The sequence below is a fragment of the Polypterus senegalus genome, chromosome 13 (genome assembly GCF_016835505.1).
Source record: "Polypterus senegalus isolate Bchr_013 chromosome 13, ASM1683550v1, whole genome shotgun sequence".
NCBI classification, from domain to species: Eukaryota; Metazoa; Chordata; class Cladistia; order Polypteriformes; family Polypteridae; genus Polypterus; species Polypterus senegalus.
In genome coordinates this window covers 74,608,116-74,621,145 of record NC_053166.1, presented here as the reverse complement: position 1 = coordinate 74,621,145, position 13,030 = coordinate 74,608,116, and the positions used below count along the sequence as shown (strand labels likewise).

Here is a 13,030-nt window from a genome sequence, read left to right as displayed (position 1 = left end):
CCACAATTGGGGCGTTTTTTATCAAACAGAATCTTATAATCTCTGCAGTACCTTTTAAATGGAGCTGTTAGTTGATTGTCCCTGTTCAATAAATTCTTGGTGGGATATTCCCTTGTGATTGAAGAAACACACCAGCATGGTCTTAAACTGTGAGCACGACATGTATGCTTTTTTAAGGTACAGTGAACCCAGGGATTTCTATTGCATGCTCTGTCACATCATCTTGCCCATCTTTGAACCTCTTATGCTACTCAGATACACTTGACTTTTTCATAACATCTTTACCATATGCCACTTGCATCAGTTGTAACGTTTCAGTAGTGTATTTGCCAATTTTTCACTCAAAATTTTATACTGATACATTGCTCTAAATTTCTATCACCCGGTTTTAGGCTAAACACATGAAAATATACATGGACCACAGTCAGAAGTTATTGGTATTTAGAAGGTCAGCTATTGAGTAAGGGTTCAGATTGGTGATGTTGTTGTTATAAAAATGAATTGTGCCAGCTGGTGTGGGACCGAAGGTTCCTGTAATGCCTCCATGATAGAAGAAAGGTAAATAGTCCATGGTTGAGGTGTGAGGCAGTAGGTGTCCGCAAGATGCCGATTATTTGTTGGCCAAGACCCTTACTCTAAGCTGGGGAGTAGGTGCCATACTACACCATAATGGAATTTGTCAATATGCTCTCAACAGTGCAGTAGTAAAAGTTCATCAGAATCTGAGGAGACGGACAGTAAAGTTTTTGCTGTTTTTTTTTTAATCGGACTCTATGTATTTATTGTCCAAGAAAGGTCCTCGGATATTTGGACACCCAGGAATTAGAAACTGTAAACCCTCCCAGCTTAGCCCCATGTATATGGATGGGAGTATGTCTGCTGCCTTTAGTTTTCCAGTAATCCACAATTAGCTGTTTAGTCTTATTTGAGTTGAGGGTGAGGTTATTGTAAACACACCCTGTTGCCAGGTGCTGAACGTCTGTAGGCTGACTCATCATTGTCATTGTTCAGTCCTATTATCGTGGTGTCGTCTGTGAACTTGATAGACTTTGAGCCATATAAAGGGACACAATCATGGGTACAGAGAGAGTAGAGGAGTGGGCTGTGTACACAGCCCTTTGGAACTCGTTCTGGATCAGGGTAGGGGATGTCTGGTTGTTTAGCCTGAAAGACTGGGGTCTGATGGTTAGAAATTCCAGTGTCCAATAACAAAGAGAGGTGCTGGTGCCAAGGTTGCTGAATTTAGTTACCAGATTGGAGGCGATAATGGTGTTAAATGTGGAGCTAACATCAAAAAATAGCACCCTGACGTAGGTGGTGGTGTTATCCAGGTGTGTCAGGGTAGAGTGAAGAGCCAAGGATATGGCATCCTCTGTTGACCTATTAGGGACAATAGGCTAACTGGTTGGGATATAGTGTGGGGAGCTAGACTGAATTTGAGGTGGGGCAGAACCAGTCTCTCAAAGCAATTGGTGACGATGGTGGTGAGTGCAACAGGGTAATATTCATTCAGGCTCCCTGGAGAGGATGGTTTAGGCCATTGTTGCTGAAACAAATTACTGGGTCTCCACAGTCAACTAATATAAACTCAGTAGAATATGTAGGAACCCCTTCAAGGCTGTTGGAAAAGCATCCCAGGTGGCCGTCTCATAAAGTTGGTTAAATGAATGAATGCAAAGAGTATTCAAATCTGTATACTGAGGCAAAGGGTGGCTGTCTTTGAGACATTAAAATATAATTTTCATTTGTTTTACGCATTTTTTCATAAATCCAATTTTGAGATTTTCATATTTTCAGTAATATTGTGAAATGAGGAAAATAGTAAAAATGATGTAAAATCTTTCTTTGTCTAGCTGTGCATCTACACATTTAACTGGTACTCTGCTGTGTTGCTTTGCCTGGCAACTATTTGAATCTGATTAATTGTTCCCAATCTAGTGTCAGACAATAGAACTTTACCTAATTAGCTATTTTTGCAAATGTTTGTCATGTAAACCATAAATGTAGTTTGTGAACATATGTTGTGTACTCCCTTATCATGAATAACATACTTACAAATTTAAAGGTTTTATTTATATACTGTATATGTTTGCCAAATACTTTTTATTTTTGTCATTTTTTTTCCTTAGTCCAAAAGCCATCTCGTTCATCTGCCATTGCAACTCAAGATTCATCCAGCACATCTGACAAAATGGCATCCAGTGGACTGACTGAAAAGCAGCTACAGCTCTCAGTAGAGGTAAAATTGAACAGTTTATAATAGAGCTATAGGGACTGGCCTTCTTTAACTTGTATTGTTCAAGTCTAAATTTCAGCATGCATTGCTCTAAGACCATTCATATGTTTAGTCCCACTATAAAAATGTTCATTGCAGGTTTTGACGTCACACTCGTGTTCTGAAGAAGGTCTGGAAGATGCTGCAAATATTTTGCTCCAGCTTTCAAGGGGAGATGCAGGAACAAGAGACACTGTTCTCAAACTGTTACTCACTGGTGCTCGCCAGTTAGGCTATACACTATGCAAACAGATTGGTAAGAAGCAGTTTAATATACCACCGGTACAACTCTTTAAATAAACACTTGCTGCCTCAGGAGTGTTTGTTATTTTGGTTCCTTTGATATACTTTTTTACAGTCATCTGATTCACCATTTTTAAAATACTTTTGTTTTTGTTATGTTTTGATTATTACTTTCTCTCTATATGATTACTGAATTCTACTTTAAGTCAGGCTATTCTACTTTTGCTTTTAGGTACTTTGCTTGCAGAGCTACGTGAATATAACCTAGAGCAGCAGAGACGAGCTCACTCAGATGCACATTCTCCTGATGGCATGCAAGAAGACCAACCACACAGTGCAAAACTGAAGGGCAAGATGACTAGCAGGTGGATGTACTTTTGATTTATTCTTGAGTAAACTTTTGTAGCAAGTTAATCTAAGCACATAAAATGTACTTTTGTCTTGAACTAACTCCTTAATTCAACAGCTGTTTTAGTAGCTATTGTCAGGTATTTTTTCAGAGCTTTTCAAACTCTGGACATAGAAGGTATGACTTTCAGTTTGCTATTCAGCTAAGCTTATAAAATTTAAAATAAATCATATATATAATCTCTCTATACTTGGCATCAAGAAGAACATTTGTTAATGACTGAATATGTTCCTTTTTTGTTTATATCTATATCTATATCTATATATATATCTATATCTATATATATATATATATATATATATATATATCTTGTTTTACTGATTTACGCCTGATCTTAGGTTTGATACAGCTGAGAATGTTGTGATTGTGGCATCACAGAAACGTACCCTGGGTGGGCGAGAGCTGCAGCTGCCTTCCATGAGTTCACTTACCTCCAAGACCTCAACCCAGAAGTTCTTTTTGAGGGTGCTTCAGGTTATCATTCAGTTAAGAGAGGACACACGACGAGCCAACAAGAAAGCCAAGCAAACTGGGAGACTAGGTATTTCATCTTTTTTGGTGCATGGAAATTGGGTCAAGGTTGATACTATAGAAGTATAGCCCTTTTCTAAATTGCTCGGAAATAGTTAACAGAAATAATGGTTCCTGTCATTTTGAAGGTACATCCAGCCTGGGCTCGGCCAGCAGTATCCAAGCCGCTGTGCGTCAGCTGGAAGCTGAGGCAGATGCCATTATCCAAATGGTACGTGAGGGGCAGAGAGCCAGGAGACTGCAGCAATCTTCTGCCACTACCACCACAGCATCCGCCACGGTTAGCATGAACCAACCCTTCTTCCAGCTAAACAGTTCACTACCCTGCCATTGCTAAAAGTTCACACTGTCATATTCTGTCATTCTTAAAAATACCTTATAGATTTATATTTTTTTGGGAAAAGTGGCCTTAAACTGCTTATGCTTATACATTGTCTTGCTAATTCTTATATCAGATGTGATAATTATTCATGAACCATGATGCTGTGAAGCCTTGGTTGCATTTGCTCAAAGATTCTTACAGTAGTTTTTGTTTGTGATTTAATTTTTTTTAATATGTTGTAATGAGCATGGGGGTGGAAGAAATGGGCACAAAGACACAGAAACATCACGCAGGATTTGCAAATGCGAGCCCTTAGGCTACTGGGCATATATATTGTTTAAATTAACACAGAACAGACAAATGGGTAAGCCTTTGCATGCTTATACAAACTACACTGTTGGGGGCCACTGAGTGTTCCACCAAAAACAACAATTAAAGTGTTAAAAACCAGAACAAGTGACACCTCACCTTCTTCAGTCTGAGTGAAAGCTCTAGATGATCTCTAGCCATACTCTGTCGCACACTTGCTGACTTGTGGTCACTTCTTTGCAGTCACTTTCCCAGATAAATCATCGGGGCACTGCCTCTTTCATTCTGCTCCACGCAGGACTCCATCCGGCTCCTGGCATTTGCCTGGAGGACTTACTCACACGGACTGCTCCTCACTGTCACCTCTTGCTGCCAAAGTCTTTGCAGCATGCCTGTTTAAATAACCCACACCACAAGTTGCCCAGTCAGTGGGCAGCAATCTTTTGAAAGCTGTGGAACAGACGGGATACAGGACAAGTTCTCTGCCAGTCCAGTCCGATCACTCCACATCTTCAGTAAGCACTGTGCAGGTACCTGGCCCAGTGCAGTTAGTAAATGCTGCTGACTGCTCTAGTGTGTTTGAGTATTTCTGCTGATCTACTCATACATTTGCTATAAAAACCCACATGTAAATTCATGTAGTTGAGGGTTTAATAGAAGATGGGGTTGTTCCAATTGTGTAAATGTACTGCTTAAAAAGAAAACTCGTATCTTTTTGCGGAATGGTGGCTCTAAGGATCTGCGCTGGTATCCCAAAGGTTGCCGGTTCGAATCCCCGTCACTGCCAAAAGAGATCCTACTCTGCTGGACACTTGAGCAAGGCCCTTAACCTGCAATTGCTCCAGGGGCGCTGTACAATGGCTGACCCTTTTCTCCGACCCCAAGGGGTATGTGAAAACTAACAAATTCCTAATACAAGAATTTGTATAAGGTGAAATAAAGAACAAAAAAAAAATACATATTTTTTAAAACAAAAGAAAGCAGGGTGTCAACCAGATAAGAAAAATTGAATACCAAAAAAAGGATAAAGTAGGAAAAATAATGTTAAATTAGGATAAAATGTTAATCTTTCATGGTTTTTATAGTATGCATTACACTTTTGTTTTTAATTGTATGTTGAAAAAATTTTTTTTATTAACGGTTTTAGATTTGTCACAAGTGACTGCTATTGAATCACTTCCTAGGTTATGAGTTTCTTTATTTTAGGAATTAGCTGACAAGTATTTACACATTTGTGTCTTCAAAGTTCTTACTTTTATGACCAGGCTTGCTTAGATATGTTACACATCTTATAACATGTTTCATCCTTAGTCTTTTAAAAAATCTCCACATAATGAATGGAACCATTGCACTATTGAATGTTCAGTACCACTTTGGTTTACTCTCTAAAGTTATGATCACCAGCTCTCTGCTCTTCTAATCACTGTTTAAGTAATAATGTCTGGTCTTTATGTAGTTTAAGCTGTGGTTCCCACTCACTTATAACAAGATTTATTAAGAAAGTAATAGTTCTAAAGACTGTCCATACATGAAAAGTCCTGCAGTGGTCACTTTCACAGTCCCTAACTCCAGTTCAGTTCCACCTTTTCAACAAATAAAGAATTTTATAAATTTACACCAAACAGCCATTGATTAGTTGACAGTGGTTTGTTTTTTTGGTAAGAGTGAGGAATGGAGTACCTGAGGTCAGACAATTGAACCTGGAGTGTGACTGGTTACGTTATGAGCTAACTCTTGAGAGGAGTAGCATCTATGGTGGTACTTTTGTATTTTACTGACTACAACCTACTACCTTATCTTGTAAGATTGTCCATTCTTTGTAAAGAAAAGTAAACTATTCATCTTCTCTGTACAGCCATCTGTTCCATATGAAGGTCATTACCAGAAACGCATGAGACTGATACAAGAATTGATACGCAGTATTCGTGAACCATGCTTCCTTCCTAGTCTGTTCTGTGAAAAAAGATTAAAGAAACTGAGTCATAAGCAAACAGAGATAATAGTGGTAACATTATAGAAGGTTTTAAAAATTATGACTCATGTTAAATGCCAGCTGTCTTTTTAAAATGATCTATTTATGAAGATTCAGAGGCACAAATGGAAGCTGAATATTATGCTGCTAAGCGTATTATCTTACCAAGTAGTGAAATAGCTGTACTTTGCTAAACCAACTCATAAGTTGACAGTTTTATGAATCAAGTTCTGCTTTCCTGAAACCCCCATTACAAGGTGAATTTTCATAACACAGATACCTGATAATCATTAATTTATATTAAACATGTTTAAACATTCCCTGTCCCAAAATTGACCTCTATTTTTGTTCAGGTAATACCAAAATACTTGAAAAATAACTATTTAATAATATCAGCCCCTAATAAGACATTGCCCTTAATAATATCAGTCCTTAATAAGACATTAAGACATTGCCCCTCATTAACTATTTAATAAAGTGGATTACCTACACTTTCTTTGGAAGTTTCATATTTGTAGGGCATTTCAATCAGTCTTGAGGATTTTCCTAATGTTTATGGTCTTTTTTGGAGCATAATGTGTGAAGAACAGGGAGTAACATGTGCCAGAGTTGATTGAGTTGCAGCACATACAGTGGTGTGAAAAACTATTTGCCCCCTTCCTGATTTCTTATTCTTTTGCATGTTTGTCACACAAAATGTTTCTGATCATCAAACACATTTAACCATTAGTCAAATATAACACAAGTAAACACAAAATGCAGTTTTTAAATGATGGTTTTTATTATTTAGGAGAAAAAATCCAAACCTACAATGGCCCTGTGTGAAAAGTAATTGCCCCCCTGTTAAAAAATAACCTAACTGTGGTGTATCACACCTGAGTTCAATTTCCGTAGCCACCCCCAGGCCTGATTACTGCCACACTTGTTTCAATCAAGAAGCCACTTAAATAGGAGCTGCCTGACACAGAGAAGTAGACCAAAAGCAACTCAAAAGCTAGACATCATGCCAAGATCCAAAGAAATTCAGGAACAAATGAGAACAGAAGTAATTGAGATCTATCAGTCTGGTAAAGGTTATAAAGCCATTTCTAAAGCTTTGGGACTCCAGCGAACCACAGTGAGAGCCATTATCCACAAATGGCAAAAACATGGAACAGTGGTGAACCTTCCCAGGAGTGACCAGCCGACCATAATTACCCCAAGAGCGCAGAGACGACTCATCCGAGAGGTCACAAAAGACCCCAGGACAACGTCTAAAGAACTGCAGGCCTCACTTGCCTCAATTAAGGTCAGTGTTCACGACTCCACCATAAGAAAGAGACTGGGCAAAACGGCCTGCATGGCAGATTTCCAAGACGCAAACCACTGTTAAGCAAAAGAACATTAGGGCTCGTCTCAATTTTGCTAAGAAACATCTCAATGATTGCCAAGACTTTTGGGAAAATACCTTGTGGACTGATGAGACAAAAGTTGAACTTTTGGAAGGCAAATGTCCCGTTACATCTGGCGTAAAAGGAACACAGCATTTCAGAAAAAGAACATCATACCAACAGTAAAATAGGTGGTAGTGTGATGGTCTGGGGTTGTTTTGCTGCTTCGGGACCTGGAAGGCTTGCTGTGATAGATGGAACCATGAATTCTACTGTCTACCAAAAAATCCTGAAGGAGAATGTCCGGCCATCTGTTCGTCAACTCAAGCTGAAGCGATCTTGGGTGCTGCAACTGGACAATGACCCAAAACACACCAGCAAATCCACCTCTGAATGGCTGAAGAAAAACAAAATGAAGACTTTGGAGTGGCCTAGTCAAAGTCCTGACCTGAATCCAATTGAGATGCTATGGCATGACCTTAAAAAGGCAGTTCATGCTAGAAAACCCTCAAATAAAGCTGAATTACAACAATTCTGCAAAGATGAGTGGGCCAAAATTCCTCCAGAGCGCTGTAAAAGACTCATTGCAAGTTATCGCAAATGCTTCATTGCAGTTATTGCTGCTAAGGGTGGCCCAACCAGTTAGTAGGTTCAGGGGGCAATTACTTTTTCACACAGGGCCATGTAGGTTTGGATTTTTTTTTCTCTCTAAATAATAAAAACCCTCATTTAAAAAATACTGCATTTTGTGTTTACTTGTGTTATATTTGACTAATGGTTAATTATGTTTGATGATCAGAAACATTTTGTGTGACAAACATGCAAAAGAATAAGAAATCAGGAAGGGGACAAATAGTTTTTCACACCACTGTAAATTCATGAGTTATCCTTACCGCAGATTGCGGAGCCAGCTGCACCTCACTTATCAGGCTGCTGCAGTTACTCTCTAAATGTAGTATCAGCTGTGAGAATGTCTTGAGACTGTGGTTGCATGTCACCAGCATCCATCCACACTCTTATCCACAGGAAAGATGTACTTTGGAGTGACTCTCTTAACATGAGTGGATTTTGGTAATACAAGAGCTTTTATGAAAAATATATCTTCATAACTGTGAAAATTCAGCTCCATTGTGATTCGTAAATGAAAAAAGTATATTAAGACTACTTCATATTTTCAGATTTTTCCTCAAGTAGTGTTCCATCATTTGGGGAATGCATGTATTTAAGTGAACTAAGTTTGATTAGCTGGGCTGAAGGTTCTGTTTTCATCAAAACATATTCTGTTTTATTTATCTTATAATTTGTTTTACGGTAAGAATATTAATGTATTTAATTGAGATGTTTTTGTAGTACTTGCCAAGAGCTTTTATGTTGAAACGAGTGTTTTTTGGTTCATCTTGGTATATGTCCTATAGCACATTAGATTCTCACTTGTCCGTTAATTCCTACTTACAATACACTAGAGCAGCAAATAGTCTTATCACCACCTCCTTGTTATCTGCATTATCATCTTTCAGACTTCAGATTTGTAATCATACCGCTTTCCTTCAGAAGTAACTCCCAGTCTTACCTGTCCTGTATACAATCCCATTCTGTTACATGCTTTAAAACCTTCTATTCTCGGCAGGTTTGCTTGTCACAGTTAGTGTCTATATAGCTTCTTGGACAAGGAATGTCTGACCAAGGTCTGACTTGTATAGTTTGGGCATACAGGCAGCTCTACTTGGTTCAGTATTTCCTTTTTCCAGTGGTGAAACTGACAGTGGTCTTGGGGATATAGGCTTGCTTTACACTAGTGTTGTACCCATTTTCTTTTAAGTTCTTTAATGTCTTGTCTCACTTGACTGAAATTTCAACTGATGTGTATTATTTGCTGAGGTACATTATAAAATATGATTAAGTAACTGACAGTAAACCTACTGTTGTTGTATGGTTTAAAGTGATCTCAGTTTGGTATGTCATAACACAGGATGTTTATTTTTGAGACAGGTCATTATTCTGATTTTTATGAAAATAAAAATCTAAAATTAAACTCCTCTTCTAGAGTAGTGCGTGTCTGCTTTTGGAAATGGTTTAAAATTGTATCATTTTGAATTCCTTAAGCGTTAAGTATTCACTCCCTTCAGTACCATTCTTAAATTAACTGAGGGTTATAGCAGTTACCTTCAAAATCAAATGCTACATTAAACTTTAATCCAGGATTGTGTACAACAAACATAAAGGCCTTGGAAGTATACCTTGGAGTCATGGTCAAGACAAATTTTAAGATGTGGAAGGTGCATGCTCGGCACCACCAAGACCCTACAGTTGAGCAAGTTGTCACTGTAAACTGGATGACTGGACAAGAAGGAGACAGATTGGAAATGCTACGAGAAGGCCAGTAGTAACATTTTAAAAGCTACAGGCTTTAAGGACAAGACTGATCAACGTGTGCATATGTCAAAACTTCCCAAACCCCCTTTATGATAGTTTGACAAGATGGAAGTCATTGCCCAAGGAAGCTCACTGTGAACCAGATTTAAAATATGGAAAAAGGCACTCGGAAGATTCTATAGCCCTTAGTCAAAACATAGTGGTCTAAAAAGTTGAAGTTTTTGGCTTATTCACCATTTTATTTGTAGATACACTTAGAACACCTCCCCTGCTGTGAAGCATGGTGGTGGCATCATCATGTTATGGGGATGTTTTTCATCAGCAGGGACTAGGATGCTTATCAGGATAGATGGGGAAGTGAATGGAGCAAATTTCAAAAGTGCCCTTGAGAAAACCCTGATGTCCTCCACAAGAAAGCTGGACCTTTTTTGGATTGACCTTTCAGCCTGAAAGCATCATGAAGCACACAGGCAATGTTATATAAGTGACTAAGGAACTAAAATTTCCTTGAGTGTTCCAGCCCCAAACTTGATTTAAAAATGTGCCATAAATTGAAGATTACTGTCCAACACTGTTTCACAAGGAATTTACCAGACTAGTTAGAGAAAAAGAATCTGCAAATGGCAGAAATCTGTAAATCTGGACAGTTTCTAGGAACCTACCCCAGAAGACTTTATCTACTCATTTACAAATGCTATTATGTGAAATATTAGAGTGTGGAGAATTATCAAGGTGTGACATTTGAATCTGTATATGTTTGTGTAAGTGTTGTGTGTGTTTATATGTATAGTGTGTGTGAGTGTATATGTGTGTATATTTTTTCCATTCTTAATTTTGCAGCATATATTGTAATAAGGTCTTGTAAAAATGATGAATGACCAAATAAATTTTAAACCCTATTTTGAAAAATGCATACTTTAGATACTAATATAAAGGCTAATGCATGCAGATCTGATGGTTTTCTTTGACTCGTGTCAACACAAGCATTTGTTTGAGTTGATAATTCAAAATATTTGAAAGGTTCTGTTTAATTATAAAGCAGGATGATCTTGCATTTGGAGTGTGTGTGCACTGTGTGTTCCTGCCTTGTCTGATGCTGCTTGGATAGGTTATATCTCCCTTTGCAAGCCAGGAATTGGATTATGCAGGTTTAGATAATGGATATATAAATCATTCTCTCTGGCTATGAGCTAAATGTTCCCTGACTCCACACACATCATTTACTGTTTTTGAATTAAATTAAACGTTGTGGCTTCCTTATTGCTGTTTCCTGAGACTGTTCGATGCTTCTTAATGCTGTTGTATGAAATTCACCTGATGGACTTTCGCTGAGATTTTAGTTTTTCCAAACCCCACAGGCCTAGGCACCTGCGCCATATATTACTAATTTTCTTCCAAAATTATCTGTGTTGCAGATCTTGTAAAGGAAGGCAAAGTTCTTGTCATCTAGTTCATCCAAATTAAACGAAGTGATTACGGTGGTTATATTTTAATATGTTTGAAAATACTGTAGTGCTTTCATGGATGTGTCATTGTTCAAACAATCAAAAGCATAAAATTTTATATTAGAATTAATGTAAATTGTTGTAAGCAAAATTTATTGGCTGTCAGCCAGCAATGGTTGAACTCCATATATTATCTGAATATACCACTGCTGTTCATGTTTACCAAGATAACCATTTTAAATATGATATAATGGAGTCCTTTGCATTGCTTAGCTCACACTACTCATATTTGTTTGCTACTAGTGTGAACACTTATTTTTGCATTCTAATTCTCCTCTCCTTTCTGTAGCCGGAGGCCCCTGCAGTTGAGGTTCAGCCAGCACGCAGGGATGAGTCTCCAATGGATGTTGACCAGCCCTCTCCTTCTGGACAAGAAGCCCCTTCAGCTGGTAAGCAGTTTTCAGGTGGCTAGTCATAAGAAACTGACAATTGATTTAAGGTACATATTGGTTGCCAGAAAATGCAAAATATTTTAATATGATTATTTCCAAATGTTCCTGAAAACTGAGCATCTGCTTGTACCACTGCAAAACTAAAAATACAACTATGTGCATTGTCATGAACTGGCATGCTCTCTAGGTTTGTTTCTGCCTTGAGCATATGATACACCTGTGAGAGTCTTGGAACCATGTAGCTAAATTGGAGTAAGCAGGTATAGATAGCTGGTGGTAAAGTGGATGCATAAATAGTTTGATTGTTGCTTGTTATGATATTTAGTTTGTGTGTTTCTGTGTATGTATTTTTATATTTTCTAGAAATTTTTTCTAAAAAAAATGGCAACTGCGGTGCTTGTTTTGAAAGATCATTTAGGTGCAAGAGGCTAAATATTTTGAAAAAGAGGGACACTTTGGGTGAAACAGTACAACTTTGCAGTAAAATGGGATTTGACATTTAAACATGGTACAATGATAGCTGGCAGATTGGGGCACAGAAGGATATTGATTCCAGGGTTTTGCTTCATAAAATGTCTTGGTTATATACTGAAAAATCCAGTGTTATGGACTGAAGTCCCTAACGCAACATATTTTTGTTTTTTAGTTTATATTGGTGTAAAGAAAGGTATAAATAGTTTCTTTTTAAAATTTGAAGTGCTATACTCACTACTTTTACGCCGTTCGCAGCGCTTTTATTACTCAAGTAGCTTAACAGCCATTTATTTTTGGGTATGCAATTAAGGCATATTCTTTAGTTTGTTGTGGATTTTAGTGCTATTACTACAGTTGTGTTATGAAAATGGATACATTCCTACCACCTATAAAACCGGTTTGAGAGTATTGCTGTTCAAGAAATGTATAAGAATGTCATTTAATATAATGTGCTAAATGTTTATATAGAAAAATCTTCTAGTTGAAAGCAGATGGCCACTTCAGATGCAAAAAATATTTTTAATCTGAAAACTCTAGCCCCACTGCTAGAGGCTTTCCAGGTTATTTATTTATTGTTTGTTTTTTGTCGTCTTACCAGTACAATTGTAATATTGTTTGTATTTTTTTTTTTTTTTGTGTGTGTCAGAATCAGTTAGTACCTCTGGGAGCTCTGTACCAGCAGAGCGAGAGGAGAAAGTTCCAGAGTTACCTCTGCTTAGTGAGCAGCTGTTATTGGATGAGCTGTGGGACATGTTGGGCGAGTGTTTGAAAGAACTTGAGGAATCACATGACCAACATGCAGTTCTTGGTAAGAGTAACACATTTCAGTTCATTATAATTTTCAAGGAGTCAAGA

General features: G+C 37.8%; 1 protein-coding gene across 6 annotated transcripts in view; it reads left to right on the top strand.

Moving 5' to 3' along the window:
* Positions 1-13,030, top strand: part of huwe1 (HECT, UBA and WWE domain containing E3 ubiquitin protein ligase 1) — a 362,527-nt gene that overhangs the window by 334,126 nt on the left and 15,371 nt on the right. For all 6 annotated transcript variants that reach the window (XM_039775720.1, XM_039775721.1, XM_039775718.1 and 3 more), the window contains 7 exons: positions 2,130-2,239; positions 2,375-2,531; positions 2,751-2,883; positions 3,266-3,468; positions 3,587-3,738; positions 11,599-11,698; positions 12,822-12,983. In XM_039775720.1, coding sequence (XP_039631654.1) covers positions 2,130-2,239; positions 2,375-2,531; positions 2,751-2,883; positions 3,266-3,468; positions 3,587-3,738; positions 11,599-11,698; positions 12,822-12,983 — 1,017 coding nt within the window. The remainder of the gene's footprint in view (positions 1-2,129; positions 2,240-2,374; positions 2,532-2,750; positions 2,884-3,265; positions 3,469-3,586; positions 3,739-11,598; positions 11,699-12,821; positions 12,984-13,030) is intronic.